This window comes from Dunckerocampus dactyliophorus, chromosome 14 (assembly GCF_027744805.1).
Source record: "Dunckerocampus dactyliophorus isolate RoL2022-P2 chromosome 14, RoL_Ddac_1.1, whole genome shotgun sequence".
In the NCBI taxonomy this organism is placed as follows: Eukaryota; Metazoa; Chordata; class Actinopteri; order Syngnathiformes; family Syngnathidae; genus Dunckerocampus; species Dunckerocampus dactyliophorus.
Window position 1 is genome coordinate 3,967,719 of NC_072832.1, and position 25,171 is coordinate 3,992,889.

Sequence of the window (25,171 nt, forward strand, 5' to 3'; positions counted from 1 at the left end):
GGACAATGCACCTCCAGGAAGTGGAGGTTTGCACTAAGTCATCCAAGCATGCCTTTATAGGCATGGCTTTGTGTACCGGGGACAGAAAAGGAGCCTTTCCACACAGCTGGACGCATATAATTGTCCAAAATGTCCCCTGGTCAATCAATTTGACACACAGTTTTTAACTAACAGAAAATATTATGTATGGAAACCTTATTTATATATTTTTTTTATTTCAGACCCAGGGTTTAAGGGATTAAGAGGTGTGACTCAAATGTCCATGAAGTGCATGTGTGCATCGAGTCGTGTCCAGCGGGAAAAGCTGACTTTATTAAACATTACAAGACAAAGACTTTAGCATCTGACTACAGCAGTGTGACTCAGTCATTCCCCACATGCTCACAATGCTGATGTCACGCTTATGTCTATGTATATTTTTCCTAATGTCCCTCCTGACCCTTATCGTTCTTTGTGCTGGCGCGTCCCTCCCCTGCAGATCACAGTTCGCAGGCAGTGGAAGCACGTGTACGACGAATTGGGCGGCAACCCGAGCAGCACCAGCGCCGCCACCTGCACACGGAGACACTACGAGAGGTCAGTTCATAATTAGTTAGCATTTGCATCCACATCTACAAATGTTGGAGCATTTAACATTATGACTTTTCATTTGTGACATGGCAGTATCATGGAACATGTTGCCAAAGCACTCAAGTATATAGTAAATAAATAAAATAGTTATTGGAAATGTTAAACATATTAAAATGTAGTGGTATAATCAAATAATAATATTATAATATATTGTAGTAATATATTGTCCTTTATGATATAATAATATATTAATAATATATATATTATTATTTATAATAAATATGATCACTTGTGAGCCTGACCAGATAATGAATTAATACATATTTAATCATTCCAAAAAATAGTTTTGAGATTATTTAAATGTTTATTTTTGTTTCTACAAACAATAAATCAAATTATTCCTATATATTTTGAGATTTATTTTTGCTTTACATATTTTGAAAATAAAATGTTGGTCATTTTGGGAAAAGAGATGAAATATTAATTGACTAGGATAAATTTATATATGGTTTGATGAATTCTTTTATGAGGGCATCTCATCGTCGTGTGAATACATTTTACATGATATGAATATAATAGACAGAAAAAGTGCTTGTGTTGTAAGTTGTCGTCACGCCAAAAGACTCGGTGAACATCAAGCCACATCCAAGAGGACATCATGTAAGCGGCGTACTTATTGCCTGACTCTCTAATGCCTTCCTTATGGAGCCTAATCAATTCATGATTACATGATATTTATGTATTTTCTCCAGATTAACTGATAAATTTTGTGGCTCTATGGAACCAATTAGCCTGTGAACTACGCTGGTGCGTGAAGAGCAGAAATGATTTAAAAGCTCAAAATAACTGCAGTGTTTTGAATTATCCACTGGGCTGCATAGACGCACACACACACACACACACACACACACACACACACACACACACACACACACACAGACAGTACAAGCACAGTATGCAGCCTTCGGCCCCTCCCGGCACTGTTAAGAGTGGCACAATGGAGAGAAAAGAGCAGTTAATGTAATCTTCATCTCATCACATCATCAAGATACTGCAGCAACTCCTCATCATAATCACTGAGACGCTATTACTAAATTAAAGCAAGCATATGGGCATGAGCCTGAGGGAGCGCTGAGGGTGAGAAGCGGACGCACACACACATAAACACACACACACACACACACACACACACACACACACACACACTTTCCCAAGGTTAAAGAAAAACGAACTTCTCCAACAAGAGATAAGAGGTCTTTCACGAGGCAGGTCGTTCTCCCCTCGAGCATGTGCTGTGTGTGTGTGTTGCATCAAAACAGTTTAAGCTCACAGACACACACACACACACACACACCTGTCAGTAGTACAGTTATATTCCAACACCGTATGGGAAGTGAGGGAGGCTGTATTGGCATTCTGTGGAGATTGTATGCTTAGAGCAAGCGTCCAAGGTAGCATTTCCAAGAAATAGTCACCTGTGAGAGTGCACTTTTCAGCGTGTACTTGATACCCGTGCACAGTATGAGTGTGTTTGACTCCTAAATATTCAGCCTAGACCCCCATTTTATGCTCAAGGCTCAAATAGAGTTGGCTGCCCTTATTTCTACAAGTAAGTTACGGTTATGAAGTGCCTTTCAGAAAATCGGGGCTGTTTTTGACCTGAAATTTTCCACAAATATACAAATAGAGACAAAAGAGGACAAAAGAGGTTCTTTAATGAAGGCATGAGACTGCATGGTATGCTGCTTGATGTTGTTATGACTCACTGATATCTGGGAGAAGAAGAAGACAGACTTTGGACCCAACATTTGCACTGATGTGCTTTGAGATAGAGGCGCTATGCATTTAAATAAATATACATTAAATATACATTAATCCCTGCTTTATCGAGGTTAATTGGTTCCAGACCCGACCGTTTTTGCATAGAAAACCTGTTTATCACCCTCTAAATCCGTTTTTTTAACATTATTAGAGCCCTCTAGATGTGAAATAGCACCCCTATAGACTCATGCTGGGGCAGGGGGGTTCAGAGTTAAGTTTTAGCTTGGCTGTAGCTCGTGTTAGGGATTATTGTGCCGTTGTAAAATAATTCAGACTTGCAATAAAAGCCTGTTGTTCCAGCGATCATGTCCGATGCTTGTGCGTCTTACCAAACAGTACAGTAACATTACTGACACCTAGTGACCAGTGCAGAAACACTACATAACATCCCAGCGTATTGGAATGCATCTTCTGAATGCCTTATATTTGTATTTTAGTTCATTTAGCCATTTTAGTGCTTGAAAATGCTTAATTTCGGCAAACAGCACGTTACGTTTGCATGGGTGTGCATATTTTTGACTAATAATAGGCCATATTCAGCCACGATTTATTCATTAATATATATTTGAAAAACAGTGAAGCTGTGATCTTGAAAGTGTGAAGTGGCAAGCTATACTGCATAGTTTGCAGAAGCTGTAAGGTCTCAGGAAAGCTTGCAAATTGATCCTTAAAGTGCTGAAATCAGTTATATGGACCAAGTTGGGTACCCTACCCAATTTTTGTCAAAAGTCAGTGTTCCATACTGTACTGCGAGGTGTATATGTGCGTGGTTATGGGGTCATGGGAGGCAAGACGAGGCTGCTGAGGTTGCATGCGCCTCACAGCTGACAGAAAATAACGCTGAATCAATACAAAGCAATAATATCCACGCTCACACACATACACAGAGCGGCGAGGAAGATCGGGATGAGCCCGGCTTCCATCGGGTCATTTTAGCTGAGCGCGGTGGTTCAGGCCGCTCGGAGGGCAATTAGCCGGCTTGTATTAGCTCAGCAAACACGGCCATTGTGGGCGCATGATGAATGAGGCTGTTTGCGAGCTCGCTGAAGTGTGCGTTTGCTCCCCGGAGGCGTCTTTGTTTCCACCTTTAATCATTAGTCAATGCGCTACAGAAATATAATTCAGCGGGAGAAGGAAATAAACAAACTGGAGCGACGCTCGTGTCTGCCTGCTGTTGTGTCCCAGCAGAGACACAAAGACGTCACGGCGACACAACAGTACTACAGTGGATGATATTCTGTCTTTTGTTGGATTATACATATTGCCACCCTAATGGTTAAAAAACACCACCTGCTTGTGAAAGATGGAGGAAGAGCACGACTATACCGTGCAATCCGGCCCATGTCGACGCTCCTTGTACCGGCCGATTTGCATCGACATAAGCGGTTGTCGACATAACCAGAATTGAAACTGAAACCTGCCATTTACTTGTGACGTTTGCCTGGGTCACAATTAGAATGGACGATAATTAAGGATTTTTGAACCGACTGGTGTTTTTTTCCCCCCATTTGTGCAAATTCTCATTTTGATTCTCGTTTTCATATAATATTTCATACCCTTGTCTAACCGAGGTACTGCGGTCATTTTGTTGTATGTTGACTACAGTGACAATCTTCCTTCTCAAAAAATGAAATGGGTGCATTTTAATATTTCTTGTAGTAGAATCCGGGTTAATACTGCCCTGCTTTTATTTTGAAGCTTGAACGGGAAGTCACTGTGTGCACGTTTTAATGCTGTGTAACTCGTTTCACGATGCTCAGCGATAACGAGGACGTTAACCATACTACAACACGTCGCCATAAACGGGCTGATTTTTCGTACCGATGACGCCTTTAAGTCGCACACTGTCATAAAAAAGCTCGACCATATATACTGTATGTATGTTAGGGGTGGCCATGGCTATTTTTTTACTGTCCCTCGGCACATTCTAAAAATAGGATTAAAGAAGAATCAGTCCATCTTCTATGCTGCTTATCCTGACTAGGGCTATGCTGGAGCCTATCCCGGCTAACTTTGGACGAGAGGCGGGCACAATATGTTAATTCCATGACATACTGTATATGATGTTACACATATCTCTACTGGTATCGGTTGATGTCGAACGGAAATTGGGAGTTGGACAAAATCGGTTATCAGCAAAACAGCCAATATCGGACATCCCTAATTATATTTCTAAAAAACGTGATAGAGTGAAGATGAGCAGCATAGAAGATGGATGGATGGATGGTGATAGTGAAGCCGCGACATTCAAACCGACACGGCGACAGGTACGACTGTATTATCAGAGTACCGTAAAGTCAAAATATTACGAGAAAAAATGTACAAAAAGAACAAAGTACAAATATTTATTTATTTTTTTAAAAGCAAAAAAGAGTAATGTAAGGAGAAAAAGTTCATACCAATAATACGCTTTGTCACCAACAACGCAAAACTGACATGCATGTTTTTTTTTCTTTAAATATAAAAAAGTCTCAGCATATCTTAAAAGGGTTTAAAAAATGTAAAAGTGGCCGCCCGTCCTTTCCCGCATATTTTTGTAATATGCAGTATGTAGCATGTGGTGGAAACAGTTTGGACACCCCTGGTGTGTGCTGACGTCAACCTAAGCGGGTTCCCCTGTGTTTCCGCTGTCCTGAAGGAGGCAGCAATCAGCGGGCCTAATGGAGCTAGCATAACTGAGCAGCAGATAACCTCGGCTAATTGTACTGTTTTTTTTTTTTACATGCAGAATGGCGTTCATTAGAGAAGAAAAAAATCAATAATGTCCGAGCCAAGGTCTGCTGCTGCTGTTGCTGCTGCTGCGGCTTGCAGGGGGACTCTTTAATGATATTTATTTAAAACGTTTCCCCGAGATGAGCTGTCAGGGCTGCGGCGCTCCGAATTAAAAATGAGGTCATGAGAAAGATGGCATCAATAACCTTGAAATAGACTAGGCTTTTTTTCTCTTCTTCTGTGCTGTGCCATTTTCACTCTCCCTCCCCGCCCGCACGCCGCACTCTTTCTTTCATTATACAGGTCAGCGCCTTTTAACAGCTCCTACATTTTTAATCTCGCTCGCTTTTCCCAGCGTGATCTCTTGTTACACAAACATCACTTTTATTCTACAGTGCCTCTCTTTTCCTCTCGTCGTCGTGCTGTTTCTTTTGGGGCGGGGTTGTTGCCGTATCCGTGGCAACACGATAAGCAATTTGGAATAATTTGCTATTTAAAAACAGAGCTAGAAGGCGACGCCATATGAGAGGATATAAAGTGTGCGGCTTCGCCGTCGATTTCTTTCAAGGTTCGCTGTTCCAATTTCAGGCGACTAGATGTTTTATTGATTCAGCCTTTATTCAGTCCTCGCGCTATCGATGTCACAAAGCTCCCCCTCTCTCGCCGCTCTCTCTGCATCCAAAGCTATATTTGTTGCTCATAATTGTCGGAAGCCGGGAGCTCACGCTGGGAATTCTAATGGAGTACAGTGCGTGTTTGCAAGAGAGGCGCAGATGTTATTCAGCGCTATCTTGCACTTGTCAGCATCTCTTTGCTTTGTCCTTGCCGTATTGCAGATACATCACATAATGTGTGTGTGTGTGTGTGTGTGTGTGTGTGTGTGTGTGTGTGTGTGTGTGTGTGTGTGTGTGTGTGTGAGGCCGGCTACACTTTGTCTAATTCTCAAACAAGCCTTTCAAGTTATTCGTTTTTTTCTCTACCTCAGCAACGGGTATTAGAGGAAATATTACGTTTCTTCTTGGTTTTATCAGCCAGTAGAGAAAGACACAGTCAGCCATGACTGACTGGAAAGAAGCTGTCACTCTTTAAAGCAACAGTATGTAATGACGTGACCTTAAATTTAACCCATGTGGATGCTGCACTGGCTTACAAGGAGGCCCGTGGCGGCACTGCTGTTGCCATGGTGACGCCACATCATCCACTAACAGCAGTCTGTAATATTGGGGGGACCAGGCTGGACACCTCTTGTGTTGGGTTAGATCGACATAAAGATAAAAACAAATGTCTCACAAAATTTGGAGGTACAGTCGTCCCTCGCTACATTGCTCCCTCAGTCTATTGCGGCTTTTCAAAAAAGTGTCAGTTTATAAAGGATAATAAATGCTTAGTGGTTGACTGTGGCTTATTGTTAGTCAAAACATCTTGAAAGACAAGTTAAAAGTAGTAATGTGGTCATTAGTCGCCAGTAATATTACATTGATGAGACATGACATTATATTAATTACTTTGACACTGCATGGAGTCAGCCACGACATGTCTGACATCATAGAGTGAAAAAAAGTTATCCTCCCATCCCGTGTGGAAGTGGTAGGTTTTTGACTTTTTACTTTACTCTGTTTGAAGCACTTTCTTAATGGCTAGTTTAGATTTTCTGACAGGAAGTTGTATGACATCCACATCAGCAGTGTAGTCCATCAACACTGACGTACCCCCCCGCTTGGTCCCGTGAGCCCAGGTAAAGAGTTTGGCTTCTCAAAACAATATGCGTTCGAAAGAGTAATACATTTGCATGACAAAAATGCTTCCTCAAGGAAATCCGACCTCACAAATCGCTCGGCTTTACTTTCTCTGACGTCGTCGGCGCAATCGCCTGTCCATTGCTGGAGGCGTTTTCGTCATGCAAATTCATTACTCATATTATTTGGGAAGCTAACCTCTTTACTTGAGTAGCCCCCATAACTAACCGGAACTGCGTTTCTCATCGCCGAAATCCGACCAGAACTGGGGTCACGGGACCAAGTGGGGGGTAAGTGACCGTTCATGCACTACTCTGCTGATGGGAATGTCATACAACTACATGGCAAAAAAGCCAAACTATCCCTTTCAGTTAAGAATAGCTGAATTGTTAAAGGACAAACATGTTAACCGGGGCAAACACTAACTGAGGTTCCACTGTATATGCATTTAGATGCATTTCGAATTAGTTTCTGAATGTAAAACTAGAATTGTGGAACTATAAAAATGGATTAATTGGATTTACATTATTTCTTATGGGATAAATGTATTCATTTCGGTGTGACTCAGACCTTCTGGAACGGATTAATGATGCTAACCGAGGTTCCACGGTATATATTGTAAATGTGCCTCTAAACGCCTCTCCTCTATTAACCGCAGAGCCTCCAGCAGTCGCCGACTGTGGCTGTAGACAACCTCCTGGCGTATATTTTTTAAAATGAACTCCACAAGCTGGCAGTAGCTGCATTTCAAGTATGATGCGTGGTCAGCATGCAGCAGCTTTAGCTACACCTCTGCATGCGCTTAAAGCAGCGTTTGCGCTACTCAGCTGCCCGTACGTTAGTACATGGTTTTCCTTTCCACTTTCTCATGCACTCCTTATCATTTAAGTTGAAAAATTGACATGTTATAAGTAAAGGTTTTTCAAGTGTAGGAAATAACAGCCTCTCTCCAATTAGAGACGCACACGTAGGTCTGTCTGCCCACGTGTGTTTACAAGTGGCTAACAAGTCAATTACATTTTGTAACAGTAGGGGGTGCTGGGGAGCTCTTAACACCCTTTAATGCAATTTCTATCCTGTTTACATCAAAATAAGAACCAAATGTTTTGTATAATCATATCCAGCCTCGGTGTCAGCTATTTTTAAGATCTTGATGCTCAGTCAAGCCAAAAAGGAAAAAAAAGAGGCTCCATGATAAGATCTTGTTTTCCGCTGCAAACTCCCGAAAGGCAACATTGGCTGACTTCCTTCACGTGTGGAATTCAATCAAAGGGTCCAAGGTGTCCTCTCCTGGCAGCAAAGAGAGCCCAAAGTTGGCGACGCGTGACGAGCCATCGACTGTGTCGCAATGTGCAGCGGCCCCGCCGAGATTAATAAACGGTTTGGCGTAGCAAATGAAATTAATGACGTTCTGTCACACAGAGAGAACATATGCTGCGTGTCTGCACTTTTTAGTCTGGTTTTTTATGTCTTCATTTAGAGCTCACGTTTATTTAGATTTTTTTTTTTTTTTTTTTTTTTGCTCAGCAGCTAATGAGAGCGAAGCCCCTCGGGGGGTGGAACTGTAGAGGTCAATTTAAGTCTGGTATTTTCAGACTTGATAAAGGACTTAAGTTTTCTCGACATTCTTGGCCTGCCCTCCTCTTTTAACTGCATGAATGCGGGTCACCTTGAGTGGTTTGGCCAGCAGACAGAAAAGGGGCTTTGAGGCATGAATCCACAGTGGAAGGAGGTGGTCGGGCACGGGGGTGTCTGTTTATCCCCCCCCCTCCCCTCCCGTTGACATCTTGTCTTGCTCATTCTCCTTTTCCAGTTACTGTTTCTCTGCTTCATCATTGCTTTTTTATGTAATTCTCTTCTCCTCGCGGGCGGCTAAACATAAAATAAGTCATCTTTCTGACGTCTGCTCGCCCTTTAAATGCTTTCTTTTTGTCTTGAACTCCTGTGATCTTAACGCACAACACCGGCTCAAATTAATTTCGGCACAGATGGGAGGGAGATTGTTGGAATGGAACGCTGTCTCCCCCCACCACCACACACACACACACACATATTTGGTGACTGCGGCCCTTTTCTTGGATGCCAGTGCGCCGCTTGTTTCCTGTAAGACAAAACTCCAAACGAGAGCAGCACATTGCTGGTAAAGTCACCTTGTTTTTGCCAAGTTGTCTTTTTCTCTGCGTGTATAAGGAGGCAAACGGGGGCGGGGTTGCCTGGTGTGCTCTCTTCATCATGTCCACAGCAGGAACACGCTTGGCCTTTTTAAATGAAATATTATAGATTTCTGGTGCATTACGATAAGCCAAACATGCATAATAGCGTCTTATCAGCAGTGATCTTTTTTTCACATTAGCGAGCGCCTGATATTTCTATATTTACTCCACATTTCGACCCCCCACCCCCATGCCCCACTCCCTCCATGCATGTATTAGTTGCTTGTTATCGACATGGGGAAAAAAGCGGCTGCTCAAACAAGAGGCAGCTGATAAATTGGCTTGAGAGGAAGTTAAGTGTTTATTGACCTCATAAAATTGTTGCTGGTCCTGCCTTAATGAAATCTCTCCCCCACCCCCACCCCCACCCCCACCTCCATCCCCTTAGCAGGCACAGCAGCTTCACATGCAGCATGCACCCCCACATGGCCCCTGCTGGCTACTACACTCCTTTAGCCGGGTGAAGCGTCCACTTATAACAAACTATTTCAACTTAAGATCATCTTTGAATGATTGGGTCTACGAGACGAGATGAGATTTTAACATTTAACATTTGCTTTTAAGAAAAGTACAATCAAAAATATATAAAATATACTGAAGTCGACTCATTTAATTTCTGCTACGTTAGCTTGCATTGCTCCTCACGAGGCTACTACTGCTAGCGGCCCCGCCTCCACCCCCCGAGACAAAGAGACTGTATGACTGACAAAAGGGCTCACTTCATTCATGCTGTTGTTTTATGGAACAAACGGGCCAAGGTGCTGAAAGCAATGCACAGAGTGAACTCTCTTCCTTCCTGCCTGTTTGGGGCGGGAAACGAGGAAAACAGACACACACATGCACATGGCAATACACTGAGGCCAGCAAAATTATCGAGTTCATTTCCATTTATTGTGTGATTGATTCATTAATTTATTACTGTCCCAGGCCTAGTGCCCAAGAGACATTTTTTTTCTGAATGAGCATTTTTTAACCTCTTGTGACACGCCTACATATTAGTATTTAACGTTTCAACTTTTTTTTTATCAGTATGCCCTAGTCCTCCTTCGCAGGAAGAGGGTTCACTCTGTGCATTGCTTTCAGCACCTTGGCGCGTTTGTTCCTTTGAGCAGCGGCATGAACGGAGTGAGCACTTTTGTCAGTCGTCCAGTCTCTTTGTCTCTGTGGGTGGAGGCGGGGCCGCTAGCATACACGCAGACTGCAGAAGAGTGTAATGTAGCAGAAATTAGCTTAGTAGATTGCAAGTGTCATATGTTTTTAATTGTACTTTTGTAATGTTAAAATCCCGTCTCTTGACACACCTATGACTTCAAGAAAAGTCTTAAAAGTAATACAAATAATAATGACTTCAATAAAACTGTACAAATAAATATGTAAAAATAAATAAATCAAATGATTTAAATAAAAGTGGGTCAATAAATAACAGGTAATTTTATTATTTGCTTGGTTCACCTCAAATAAAAGTTGTTTTTTTTTTCAAATTAAATACATTAAAAAATAACTAATATATAACAAATAAAAGTGACTGAAAGAAAAGTGTAAAAAAAATACGAGGAAATGAATACAAATCAAAAAAAGTGGGTTGCGACGTAGTGTGGGTCCCAGGTTGAGGTCATATGAGAACGCCTGTTTTAAAGGGGAAGCTTGCGAGTCTTGACGTTGTTTCTAAAGTGGAATAAAAAAAACACCCTCTTTACTTGATTGAGGACAATCTTTCTGACAATGTTGGGAACTTCCTGAGAGTCAATTTTGGGCTTTCCTGACCAGAATAGCACGTTAGCCTTTCCCATTTGGAAGTATTTATACAAGGAGGCAGTCATTTTCCCGAGCTCGTACATAATCTCCAACACTTTGCCCCCACCCCTTTCCCTCCCCACCACTCCATATTGACATTCCATAAAGTAGACCATGCACGCCAAAGCAGCCAGCTTGATTCCCACACTGCTGGACGTGTCCATATGTCCTCATGTCCTCATCACTAGCTGCACATGAGTGGAATAATGCAGTCCTTGTTTGCAGCTGAAGCTATCATGTAACCGCTCCCCGCCTATCATTTACTCGCCATTCCTCAAAACACTGCTGCTATTTCAAAAATGATTGTTTTTTCTCTTCTTCTTTGACCATAGGAATGATTTTTCTCCTCATTAACGTGTCATTATGCCTTCACTGCGTCTTTGCCTCTTTCTCAATAAGTTGTATTTAATAGTACATTTCCTTTCTTGGCCTGAGGCCTGCTGCCAGACCAGCTGTAAGAAATGTAGTTTCACTGCTTTCCCTGCCAGCACTTTTGTTCAGAGTGAAAATAACACACACACACACACACACACACACACACAAATCCCAGAGCCTCTTGAACTCGTCGAGGCTTTTTTTTTTCTTTTGAAGAGAAGCCGAAACTGCTCTTGATTCATTGTTTTGTTGTTTTTAGCACCGTGCTCCTTAAAAGGAATACTGCAACTGTCTCTCTTGTTGTTACCACAAAAAAAACAAAACATCCCTTTACTCCTCTCGTGTCACTTTGGATTGTTCTTGTTTAAAAATAAAATTGGACAGCTATTTAGAGGAGCGTTTTTTTTTTTTTAAGTTGGGAATGTGTGCCGATAACCACAGCGACATGGGAATAGAATTCATTAAATATCAATGACACACACTCACACACTAATTAATTGTAACCTAAATACTCGTATTATACACTACAGTACACAAGGCTTATTCATTCCAGCAGTACCCATAAAGCACCACTAAGTGACAGCACAGTCATGACTGCCAATCAGTGGTTCTCATCTTCTTCTTTGGTATGTGTTCATTGCACAGTTACAAGTGAAATATCTGATTTTATAATCTTATTTGATGCAATTTTGATATCCATCCATTCCTTTTCTATGCCTTTTATCCTCACTGGTGTCGCGGGGTTATGCTGGAGCCTATCCCAGCTGACTTTGGGCACGAGGCGGGGTTCGCATTGGACTAGTTGCCAGCCAGTGGCAGGGGCAAGTTTGATTCGTAGGTATACCTTTTGAGTGTTAAGTTGCTGCATGATGAGTTTAGTGTTCTTTATAAGATCACACTGTGAGTCAGACTGTCATATTGAGTAATGAACTCCTGCAAGTTCCAATGGGTTGACAAGCTCGTTGTGAGTTTTTTTATAACTCATGATTGACTCTTGGCAAATGAAGAGCTGCTTGGTCCTCACGTTCGTTTAAATTTATGCATGATTTGTATGCATGCAGTTATCACATTCTTCCTCATTTCCTTGACAAAATCCCTTCATAAATTCCTCTAAATGCACTGTGGACATGTAATTATGTCTGATAATGTTGAAAAAAAAGACAGAATAAATAAATATTTAGAAAATTACTTAAATAATAGTGTAAAAATAATACAAATAAAAATTATTTAAAGAAAAGTCTAAAATGCAATAAAAATAAAAATGACTTAAATAAAAGAGTGAAAAGTAAATAAAAAATAAAACTAAAAATGACTTAAATAATAGCGTAAAAATAATACTAAGAAAAATGACTTCAAGAAAAGTTTAAAATGGAATAAAATATGACTTAAATAAAAGAGTGAAAAATAAATTTTAAAAAAAACTAAATATGACTTAAATAATAGCGTCAAAATGATACAAATAAAAATGGCTTCAAGAAAAGTCTAAAATGTAATAAAAAATGACTTAAATAAAAGAGTGAAAAGTAAATAAAAAAATCAAACTAAAAATGACTTAAATAAAACAGTAAAAAATAAAAAAGAAAGAAATTAAAATGACTTAAATGAAAGTGGGTCACTATGCAAAGACCATTTGAGAACCCCTGCTTTAATCCTCACTAGTGTCATGGGGGTATGCTGGAGCCTATCCCAGCTGACGTCGGGCGAGAGGCGGGGTACACCCTGGACTGGTTGCCAGACAATCGCAGGGGCAATTTTGATATTTCATTTAAATTTATGCATGACTTGTATTCATGCAGTTATCACGTTCATCCTCATTTCCTTGACAAAATGCCTTAATAAATTCCTCTAAATGCACTTGTAATTATTCAAGATTCAAAAGTTTTATTGTCATTTGCACAGTAAAGCAGGTAGTTATACGACGCAATGAAATTCTTATTCTGTTCATTCGCCCAAAAAAAAGAAATATATTTGAGGAATAATGTGTATTAATGTTAAAAATATTTTTAAAACTAATTTGCTTGATTTAAATAAATAAATGACAGAATAAATAAATATTTAAAAAATAAAAATGACTTAAATAATAGTGTAAAAATAATACAAATAAAAATGACTTGAAGAAAAATCTAAACTGTAATAAAAACAAAAATGTCTAAAATGTAACAATGACTTAAATAAGAGTGAAAAATAAATAATGACTTCAGCGACCATAATGAGGATAAGCGGCATAGAAAATGAATGAATGGATGGATGGAAATAAAAGTGTAACAAAAATACAATAAAAAATAATAATAAAAGAAAATAAAGTGGGTCGCAACTCAATGACCTTTTCAGAACTCCTGCTGTAAATGACAAATCATGAGACAAATGATTAGTTGCTAAGTCCCGCCCCCGGCGGCCATGTTTTTCAGTCTTGCTCACATTGTCCACACATGGGCTCGTCCATCCCCTAAAGGTGTGTGCCAAATTTGTTGGTGGTGGGGCTAAACACGAGTTATAGTGGGTGTTTGAGCTGTGAGAAATTTTAATAACAGCGCCACCGTGTGGTGTTTTCGTCAGTGAAATAAGAGCACAGGCAACACAGTAGGGGTGCATGTTAGGACATATTTTCACACTTTTGTGTGCAGCTCAAAAGTAGAAGACTGGGGTTCTGATTAGTTTTACTTTTAGTGTTATTCAACTGCAGTTAACTTGTTTTATGACCATTAAGGGTGTTAAAATGTGACTTTAAATGTTTTCTGATGATGACAGTTAATTTCTTTTACATTATTTCCTTATTTTGAAGAACTTGGAAGTCAACCAGTGTCACACTGGAAAAAAAGGGGACTTCCATGTCTGGTATTTACTTTTGAAAGACTAATGTGTTTTTTATTATTTTACATTAATACTACAAAAGAGGGCAATACTACAAAAGAGGAGAAAGTGTGAGTAAATAAGAGTTTCCCGCACACTGTGATTCCAAGAGGAGATAATATTCCAAGAAAAACAACAACAAAAAAAAGGATTTTTTTTTTCTTCAGTTGGTTATGTTGTCTCCGGGCTCCTGGTTCCATTTTCTTTTCACGGCCATAAAAGTTTCCTCTCACATGGCTGTTGTTACATTAGCCAGATGCTATTAGTTATGACTTCACGTACAGAAAATGAACCCTGGGAATGTTCCGATGACAAACAACAGAGGCAGATTGTGTTTTTTTGTTAGTTTTTTTTCCCCTCTGGAATGTTCGTGGTGGCTTCACATGGACTTAATTCCGCGTGAGCATCTGCATTGGATCCCGTCAGCTGGGCCGCGTGTTAAAACTGCCTGTGATGAATCATATTGGCATAATAAATCCGTTTTTATACGCCGTGGACAATTTGATTTTTTTTTTTTTTGGGTTGCAATCCCTCAGCAGCACAACACATGGCTACAAAATAATCATGTGCAGGAAAAGTGGAGCATTTATTCTCCTGTCAAGGTTAAAATAATAGCTAGTGTGATCTGTCTCAGCGGGCACACACACACACACACACACACACACACACACACATTCTCTGGCATTCATCTGCGCCTGGATTTCCCCTCACGTTGTGTAATTACAATAGGATTAGTTATTGCTTGCCAGGTATTAAAACAAGCGGCCTGTTTGTGCCTCTGGCAAAGCTGCAGCTCAAATTTTGCTTTCACCAAACAAAACAAGTTTTCACATTCAAAGACTTAATCGTCCTCACGTTTTGGACACCCGAGGACGAGACACGTCTGTCATGGCGGCCGCTAAATAAACTATAAATGCACACTCGCCATTATGTTTCACCAGCCTTGCGTGACATAAAAACACAGCATTCCTTCTCCTCGTCAGGCTCCTCCTCCCGTACGAGAGGCACCTCAAAGGTGAGCAGGACAAGCCACTCCCTCCCCTCACCAAACCCCGGAAGCAGGAGGGCGGCCAGGAGAAGGCGCCGGGCGCCAAGGCCAAAGGAGTCGGGGCTAAGAAAGTCAAAGGGTCCAGCCATCCCAAGCAGGCGGCCAGAAAGGAGCGAGCGGAGGCGGCCAAGGGCCAGGGAGCGCCACAGGTCAGTTCCACACTCGTTCCTGTTCACGTCCATCACCACATCTTCACTGTTCGGCACCACTGTGTGCTCACATCACATAAGAACCCAAGCAAATAATGTCTTTTGTTACAAAGACACCTGTTGACATATCAAATGGAGAAACGGGGTTGTTCAAATAACCGAATTAAAAGGGCATTTTTTTGTACAAGTCTACAGTACATTATTCAGATGGCAAAATAGTGCGTTTTGCTTATTTCTTTTTTGGCTTGCTTATTTCAACTCTATGCTACTAAAAAGACATTATTTTCCTCCTAATATTACGAGTTTAGGCTCGTAAAATTGCGCCTTTTTTTCTCCTAATTTATTATTCTCCTTTCCCCATTTCTGCTGTTGTTTTTTCCCAACTATTTCACATTTCTTCCTGTAGATTTTCTTCTTGTAATGATCACTTTATTCGCATATTATTTTGGCTTTATTCTCATAACATTTTAACTTTTTTCGCAACCTAATGTTCCATAAATCACAACTTTGTTTTGTTTGTTTCTCATAATATTACATCTTTCAAAAAAAAAACATTATTCTCATAAAATTACGACTTTTTCTCGGTAGATAGCAACTTTTTTCTGTAATATTTAGACTTTATTCTTATAAAATTGCTGCTGATTTTTTTATTTTTGCTGTGGGCTTTTTCAAAAATATATTTTTAGAATGTGCGGCGGGCCAATTAAAAAACTGCCGTGAGCCGCAAATGGCCCCCGGGCCACACTTTGGACACCCCTGCACTAGGTTGTTTAGATGGCTCGTAAATAAAATAGTGCATTTTTAATAATACTGTATTATTATGTGTTATGTATTATTCTTAAAAATACAAGTTATTCAGATCCATGTCACAAAATAATTGGATAGTGCATTTTGCGTAAGAAATGATGTTGTTTAAATCCCTTAATAAACAATAAAACATTTTCTTAAGACATTAACATTAAAAATTGACAAACTTGACAAGCAGATCGTTCTGAAATCAGAAGTTTGGCGGTTCGATCCTCGTTTCCTCCACCCAGCCACTGTCGTTGTGTCCCTGGGCAGGACACTTCACCCACCTGCCCTGTGGTGGTCGGAGAGGACATGGGCGAGAATTGGCAGCCACGTTTTTGTCAGTCTTATCCAGGGCAGCTGTGGCTACAGATGTAGATTACCACCACCAGCGAGTGACTGGGGAGTGAATGAATAATGGGTTCACTTCCTTTGAAATGTGCTATAAAATGTAACCCATTACAGTGCATTTTGCTTAAGAAACTAGGTCGTTTGGATTCGTTTGAAACGGTGCTTTTTTTCTTTAAAAAGCTTGACTATTCACATCACCTGCCAACAAATGATAAAATGATGCACTTTGCTGAGGAGACGCGATAGTTTAGACCATCACCTGAGCAATAAAATCGCGCATCTTTCTTTTGAGACCATCTGTTGGCATTAAAAACTGACAAACTTAGGTTGTTTAGATTGCCTAAAAGCAAATTAAACAGCAAATGTTTCTTTAAAAAGCTACAGCAGGTTATTCACATCACCTGACAACAAATAATAAAATAGAGCATTTTGCTTGAATTTTTTAAAGATCAACCAATAACAAGTAAAAAGTTGCTTTTGTCTTCAGACATATAGCTTGTTCAGATCAACTGCCAACAAAATAGGAAAATACGGCATTTTCCTTTGGCGTCTTCACTTCACACTTCACACTTAAAATAGGCTACTTTGCTTGATCAACTGGGTTGTTAGGATCATCTAATGCGTAAAAGGATGTAGCTATTAATGCAAAGTTTTCCTTTGACGTCGTCTAGTAACATTTACAATACGTTCTTTTGCTTGGAAAACAAGGTTGTTTAGATTTCCTAATACATCAAATAATAACATTTTCCTTTTGAGGAGCTGTGTTTTTCAGTTATTGTATGGCAAATAATCATAATAATGTATGTATTAATATATGTTCTATATATTATATTGATTAATATATATTATATGCTGTATATAGATTATATTTATTAATCTATTAATAAATATTATTCTATCTATGGTTTGAAAAACGAGGTGGTTTATATCACCTGTGTGCATTTGCGTGTAACATTAGTTTTTTGAGTCCTTTTCTCTCAAGAAACTATCAATGTACTGATGCAACTTTTAATTTTGTAATCAGTTTTACCGTTTACAGAGGGAAGAAAATATGAAAAAATTGTGAAGGAAATATGAAATCTTTGTGATTGAAAAAATTCCACCTGATGATCAAAATAATTAGCATCACAATTCCAATCATTTTCCTTGTCGGTCTCACAGGTTGCGGAGGTCAAAGCGGAAGCAGCCACAAAGCAGGAGGCGCCGGCAAGAGACGAGCCCATCGTCATCGAGGAGGAGGAGGAGGAGGAGGAGCTTCACGTCACACTGAAGAAGGAGGAGTCCCTTTCAGGGGAGCGACCAGCCTCGCTGTGCCTCAAAGAGGCCGACTGCAGGGCTCCACTTGCCGCCCGGCCCCTCCACGCAGGAACCCAGCCCGAGTGGAGGCAGATCAGCCAGGCCCTTCAAGCCAAGACCGAGGGTCATCTAATTGCGAAAAGCCCCTACCTGCCTCACTGCTGGGACCAGAAACTCGTTGGACATGTTGCGCTGCCTGAGCCCTCCACCAGGGGCAAAGACTCCTTGGAGAGTCTTGGAGGGCGGGTTGGCAAGGTGTTGCCTATGTGCAAACAGGCAGACGGGCAGTCCATAGACTTGAGTACGGAGTCCTTCCCAGAGAAGGAGGACTATGGTGTCATTAGGAAGGAGAGTCTTTCCTACTGCAAAGCCAGTCAAGGCGTCATGTCTCCTTTGGCTAAAAAGAAGCTCCTCTCCCAAGTGTGCGAGTCCACCTCCTTTTCTTTTGTGTCCTCACTCCAGCCTCCCCTTGCTACCGCTCTCCCAATGGCGGAGAGAGACACGGAGAAGAGGAAGGGAGAGGAGGAAGGGGCAGGCCAGAGGGGACACATGTCTGACAGCATCCCGGAGGCGGTGCCCATCTTCAGGCCATCGGTCATCCAGCACGCACAGAGCAGCAAGCCTGCGCAACAAGGCCAACCAAGGAGGAGCCACCACCTACAGCCTCATGTCAGTCCTCCGTGGCAGCCCTATCTCCCTCGGACTCGGGACCACGAAGCCGTGGAGAAGGCTGGCGAGACTCTACTCCAGAACCCGGCTGCTCAGGCTCGCAGCTTCACGGCGGACTGCTACTCGTCCCCTCACCTGCACAGTCTCTACAGGCAAACAGAGAGCTGCTTGAGTCAGGACAGGATGGCCGGATTCCCCAACGGAGAGCGCCGGGAGCACTTTTCCAGGGAACGCGAAGGGAATTTTGTTTGCAGCAGCCTGGAGCAAGAAGGCCTCGCCTACAGATCTCACTACAACGACGACGCTCAGACTCGAGGGGAGAGCAGAGAGGCTGAGGACGAACCCAGAGACTTCACCATGTCCAAGCCTCTCTCCCAGCGGGTGTCGTCCTTTTCCAAACCTTCCTTCTGCGGCCTCCCCTACTCCATCGTGCACCAGGGCTTGGACTCCCACCCTAAAGCATGCCGAGTTCCTCCCATGACCATCTCACCTCCCAAGCAGAGCCCTGCAGAACCATTGCAACCCTTTCCTAGTCCTAAATCTTCGTCTGACTCGTCCCTCACTAGCCCTGTCCGACCCAGTAAACGGACCCTCGGGGAGCCGGAGGGCGAGGAGGTCCCAGAGAGGAAGGTCCGCGTGGTGACCCCCATTCACCCAGCGTGCGCCATTCGGCGCAGCGACCCAGAGGAGCTGAAACCCGCCGAGCCGGCCCACGCGGTCCACCTCAACAACCACCTCCCCGAGGGCCACCCTGCTACCGCCTACCCCCCGCCTCACGCCGCGACCCTCTACGCCGGCATGTACCCCCCCGGCAGCCTCGTGTCACCTGGTGCCCAGGACGGGCTTCAGCAGCACCCGGGCTTTCAGTACCTGAAGAGCCAGTCGGCCGTATCCCCCCTGGTGCCCCCCTTGGCCTTTCACTCCATGATGCTCCACAGGCAGCTGCTGGCCTCCGGGCCCAGCCCACACCACTTCTTCAGGCACCCAGGAGGTGCCGCCCTCTACGGGGACCTACTGCACCACCTGTACCCACTGTCCACCCTTCCCCCGCCACAGTTGTCCTCGGTACACCCCAGCACCAGACTGTGAGGGACATGTTCCTTTGTCCTGCTCCTCAGTTGGTGGGTGGTTGTGGATGGAAGCGGGGTCGGGGCGGGTGGCGACTGATTGTAAAACTCATCAGTGAGGCAGACTGAAAATTCCATTTTTTTAGTTTCTACATTTGTTTATACTTTGCACTGTATTGTTATCACCACTTACTGTATCTGTTTGTGTCGTATCCTTATTTGCACAACTCTGACGCGGATGTGCTCACTATTCATTTGACTCTTGCTCAGTGGGAGTCGGGTCGTCGTGTATTGGACAAAGTGGACGGCGGCCGTTTGTTTACTGCGTCTCCTGAGGGCTAAACTGTTGTCGCTTGAAACACTACGAGGAACACAACGCCTCATCGTGACGTTATTGGCATTCGGTGGCGTTGTGTGTGTGTGTGTGTGTGTGTGTGTGTGTGTGTGTGTGTGTGTTTACATGCCTCCACTTTTGCCGCTTTTCTACTGCACAGTATTGACTGGCCTCACCCGCCTCGGTTTGGGACGATCGGTTTTCAGTTTTCAGTATCACACAACGGGAAACTGCCAAAACTGAGCTGCACTTAACGCATCAATCAGAAAACAATGGATTTTAACTTCAGTATGGAGACCAATTGTATCCAAGAGGAGACTGAGGGCAGTAAAGAAGTGGAGACTGTGGAGTACAAACAGTACAGAAACATCGGCCATTTTAACCTTGCATCCCAAAGTGTTACAACGTTGAATGTGCTCTAGTTAATTTTATCCAACTAGAGAATGGGGGCAGCCAAGAGGAGACTATGGAGTTTAATACAGTCACATCAGTCATTTTTCTAACCTTTTATCATCAAATAATGCTACAACATTGGTGATGACAGCTCCACCTGATTTCATCTGAGAGGAGACTGTGGGCAGCTGCAGCAAAGAAGTGGGAGACTGTGGAGTAAAATACTGCAACATCAGTTATTTTCAGCCTCGAATCCTCAAAGTTACAACAATGATGATGAATGTGCTCCATCTCATATTATCCGAGCAGAGACTGAGGGCAGTCAAGAAGTGTACACTGTGGAGTACCATACTGTAACATTAGTCATAGTTAGCCTTGTGTCCTCAAGTGTTGCAATGTTGAATTGGCTCCAACTAATTTTATCCAGGAAGAGACTTAGGGCAGCAAAAAAAAATGGAGACTGGCATAAAATACTGCCACATTAGTCATTTATAGCCTTGAATCCTCAAGTGTTACAACGATGATGATGAATGTGCTCCACCTGATTTCATCCTAGAGGAGACTATGGGCAGCTGCAGCATAGAAGTGGAGACTGTGGAGTAAAATACTGCTTTATCAGTCTTTTTTAGCGAGACTGTGGAGTAAAATACTGCGTTATCAATCTTTTTTAGCCTTATGTACTCAAGTATTACAACATTGGATATCCTCCACATAATGTTATCCAAGAGGACACTTAGGGCAGCAATGAAGTGGAGGCTATGGCGAACAAAACGGCAACATCAGTCATTGTTAGCAGTGCGTCCTCAAGTGTTTCAATGCTGAATGCTGTCCACCAAGGTACTAGAAGTCGTACCTGGTAGTACCTACTTTTGGGAAGGCGTCGTATGTGTGGAGTAGAGGCAAGTGGGTACCGTGCAGTGAAAAAGTCCATTATTTTGACACGGCATGTAGAGGTGCTGTGTGGACACAACTGTCCAATCCTCATCCATTTCACTTTTCTTTTGGATCCCGCGCCAGTGAATGTGGCTTTTTCTTTGTCGTTTTTCCCCCCCAAAATGAAAGTAATCAGACTGTAGCAGCTCCTCGTCTTTTTTGTTGCGTGATGAAGCAGCCGGCAGCTGCGGAATGCTCACAAAAAAAGCATTTCATAGGTTTTTTTTTTTGTTGTTTTTGTTTTGAATCATAAAAAAAGGTTTTTTGAAGCCGCTGAAAAGATCCACTGTATGATTTTATTTTTTTCTAGGAATGTTGTCACTTAGGATGCGATTGCTTTGCAAATACTTGTGCCTTTGGCCGTGTTAGCACTACATAGGAGCATCCACTCATTACTGTCAGCAGTGATTGGTGAGGTTTATATATAATACAGCTACAGAGTTATGCTTTAGAGTATAAATATATTTACTTAGCTTTACTGTGACAGGCAGTCCTTACACATTTTAGGAAAAAAAAGAGGCCATGCTGCCTATCATCAGGAGGGCTTGAATGTGAATAAAGGTACCACGCTTGGCTCTCTGTATTATTATGATTATTATGATTATTGGTCTTTTCCAACCACTACGATTGCAATTCCATGGCCCCAAATTCCAAAAGCATAAGCTGGATGTAAAGTCGACATGTTGTGTGTAATCCAGTACACGAAACAAAAAAGGAGCACATCAATGTGGGATCAATGTCATGTTGTGTGTGTAAATAGCAGTGTAGATATCAGCGACGGGTCCTCGCCATATAAACTGTTATAATCTGTAAATAGCAAACAAAGGCAGTATAAAAAAAAATACACAATCTAGTCCTGGTTTGTTTTCACCTTTAGATTGTAACAAACACTACGATTTAGGAGTTATTTTCTCTTTTATGTTTTTGATACAGTAGCCATCTGTTTACCAATCACCCCAGCTGGCGAGCAACTTAAAAAAAAAAAAATAAAAGACATTTTTTTATGATATGACCTCCTGTATATTTAATTAAAATATTTTACTATCTAACACATGCTTCCAACCTTGTCTTCTTTAACAACATGTGAAAGGATGGCCTTCCATTGTTTGCTGTGAAGTTCCTCCTGCTTGCACAACAGGGACGCTGCTTCTCTTCCTCATTCGCTGCTTCCTTTTTCTCCTCTTCCTTCTTTTTGTCTGACATCCAGATGAGTAATGAAAGCTGTGGCTCATATTATTTTCACCCATTTGGTAGTTGAACGCCTTTTTGAAAAGTTCACTCATAACCTTCTCACTCAGCAAGAATAATTCAAGCAAAAGAGGGCTCATGGCGGTAGAATGAAGTAGCTGCATTACATGAAAGAAAGTGGTCAATTCTAGACCGGGGGGGTCCAAAGTGCTGCCCGGGGCCTTTTTTTGACCTACGGCACATTCTAAAACTACAATGTAACAAGAAAACAAAAAAAAAAGCCAACAAAAAAACAGCAACATTGGAAAAACCAGCTGTAATTTACAAGAATGAAGTGAAAATATTAACAGAAAAAAGTTTAATGTAAAGAGAAAGTCAATTTTACGAGAATAATGCAATATTGCAATATTAGGAGGAAAAATAATGTTTTAGTAGCATAAAGTTGAAATATTAAAGAAAAAAAGGTTGCGAAAGACAAAATAAAGTAATTTTTGGAAAATAAGATTGTGGGAAAAGTTATATTATGAGAATAAAGTCAAACTATTATGGAAATAAAGTCATTACGAGAAGAACATTTACAAGAAGAAAGTTGGATAGTTGGAAAATAGAAAAAAAAAGTAATTTTAAAAGAATAAAGTGAAAATAACAGAAAAAAGTAGTTTTACAAGAATAACATTGCAATATTATGAGGAAAAATGAAATTTTAGTAGCATAAAGTTGAAATATTAAAGAAAATTTTTTGGAAAAGTAGGTTGTGGAAAAAGTTAAAATATGATAAAGTCAAAATATGGGAATAAAATAATATGAGAAGAAAATTTACAAGAAGAAATTTGAAATAGTTGCAAAATTAAAAAAAGCAGAAATGGAAAAAAAAACAGCTGTAATTTTCCAATAAAGTCAAAATATTAGGAGGAAAAAAAAAGTTGTATTCAATTTTATTACAAGAAAAAAAAAATCATTTTATCAGCATAGAGTTGAAATATCAGTTTATTTATATTTTAGTCATAATATCGTGAGAAAAGAACAAAACTAAATAAAGTTGTCATTTTTGGAAAATTAGGTTGGGGAAATAGAATATTATGGAAAAAAGTGTACATATTATTGGACTTAAATCATAATTTTACAAGAAGAACATTTATAAAGATTATTTGAGAAGAAAGTTGCAACATTGGAAAATAAAAAAAGGGAAAAAGCGAAGGTGATCGTAATAATAGGCTTTTTCACTTATACAGTATCATAATGCTGAGGTGCAGTTTTTTCTTGAATATACAAGCAAAAGCTTTGCTGTTGTGAGAATGCAATAAATGAAAAAATATCACCATAAGATCGCTTTAATTCCACTAAATTTGACTTGAGATTCACGTTGTCGTAGAAGATCATACTGTATAACACTCAACAAGTCAATAAAACAGAAGAACACTCAGTGGCATTCTCTCATCCCAGTAAAAGTCACATAAAAAAACAATGCAGGACACTGGCAACATAATCAATACGCTAAACAGGAGTTCAACCAAACAAAGTGTTATTTTTCTTGTGCTACAGTCTATAAAGAAGATAACGTACGCAAGGCTGTCTCTGCTCATGAAAGGTAAAACTAATTAAAGTAAGCGATCCCAGTCGTAAAGGATAATCACAACAATACACTGCCCCCCCCCCCTTCGCAGCGAGCGCTGACCAGGGCTGACCTCTTCTTTTCTATAGATGGATTTCTAACGCATACAGAGCTTTGCAAGCATTTGGAACGCACTGCTGCTATTACTGTAAGTTGCAACCCCCACACCTTCAGGGACAACCTGTTTTCAGTGCTTTGGACGGCTTCCTGTCTCTTTAACACACACAAATCCAAACATCTTCCCTCAAGACGATTTAAAGTGAACGCTAAAAGTAATTGAGCTGATTGGTAACCATTGATGGTTCAGTCGGTGTTGATGAACGATGTTCTATTTCATACAGTGATCCCTCGCTCCATCGCGGTTCATCTTTCACGGACTCACAGGGTTTTTTTGTGCTATTTTTGAACACCCATTGTGTTCTGCCGTGTTTGCTGTTGCCCGATCGCTAGCAAACAGCATGCAGAGACTCTGAACTCTGTATGTTTGCACGTTTTCTCCCCGACAAAACCCACAATGTCGACGAAAGGTTCCGCTCCCAAAAGGCAGAGGAGGATGCTACCCATCGCACATTAAGTTGGACTTCTGCGGCTGTGGGGCGCCGTTACGGAATAAATGAATCTTCGGTTGGAGGGGGGAAATCCGACGACGGGAGCAATGCTTCAATAAGGATACAAAAACGCTTCAACGGAGCAACGCCAGGATAAGGAGGCATGGTCAGCGGAGTGAAATACACGTGAGTCACTTCGTAATTTCTTGTGCCCAACCTCGTAGGTTGAGCATTACACTTCAAAAGAAGGTTTGAACACGGAGTGTTTCAACAAGAGAAAAATGTTATTGGCTGTCTGAGAAGTGTGTAACGTGTAAAGTGTCAGGTGAGGAGTTTTTTGCTACTTTGCGGATTTCACTTATTGTGGGCTATTTTGGGAACCTATCCCCCGCGATAAACGAGGCGACACTGTATACAGGATATAGAATACGATACATTTTAGCAGAGTGATGTTTCACTTTCATCAACAACGATCGTCTATAAGACAACACATGCTGCCGTGTTGTGTTTTTGTTTTTTCAACCGATTCCCGGCCCGAGTTTGTTGTCCCGAGGGCCGGCGGTTGAATATCCCCGGACTATCTTAATGTGCTGCTGATGAGTGACGATGCCGACGGAATATCTGAAAGACGCACTCGTGAGTTTGTCCTTTCAACGGAGGTCTCACTCCTGATACGTTCAAAACAAACGCACCTCACAAGTGCCCCCCCCCCCCCCCCTTTTT

At 41.5% G+C, this 25,171-nt stretch overlaps 1 protein-coding gene across 6 annotated transcripts in view; it reads left to right on the forward strand.

Moving 5' to 3' along the window:
- arid5b (AT-rich interaction domain 5B) overlaps positions 1–25,126 on the forward strand; it is a 154,577-nt gene extending 129,451 nt beyond the window's left edge. For all 6 annotated transcript variants that reach the window (XM_054798655.1, XM_054798658.1, XM_054798656.1 and 3 more), the window contains 3 exons: positions 479–576; positions 15,055–15,268; positions 17,570–25,126. In XM_054798655.1, coding sequence (XP_054654630.1) covers positions 479–576; positions 15,055–15,268; positions 17,570–19,462 — 2,205 coding nt within the window. In that variant the 3' untranslated portion in view covers positions 19,463–25,126. The remainder of the gene's footprint in view (positions 1–478; positions 577–15,054; positions 15,269–17,569) is intronic.
- The last annotated feature ends 45 nt before the right edge of the window (positions 25,127–25,171 follow it).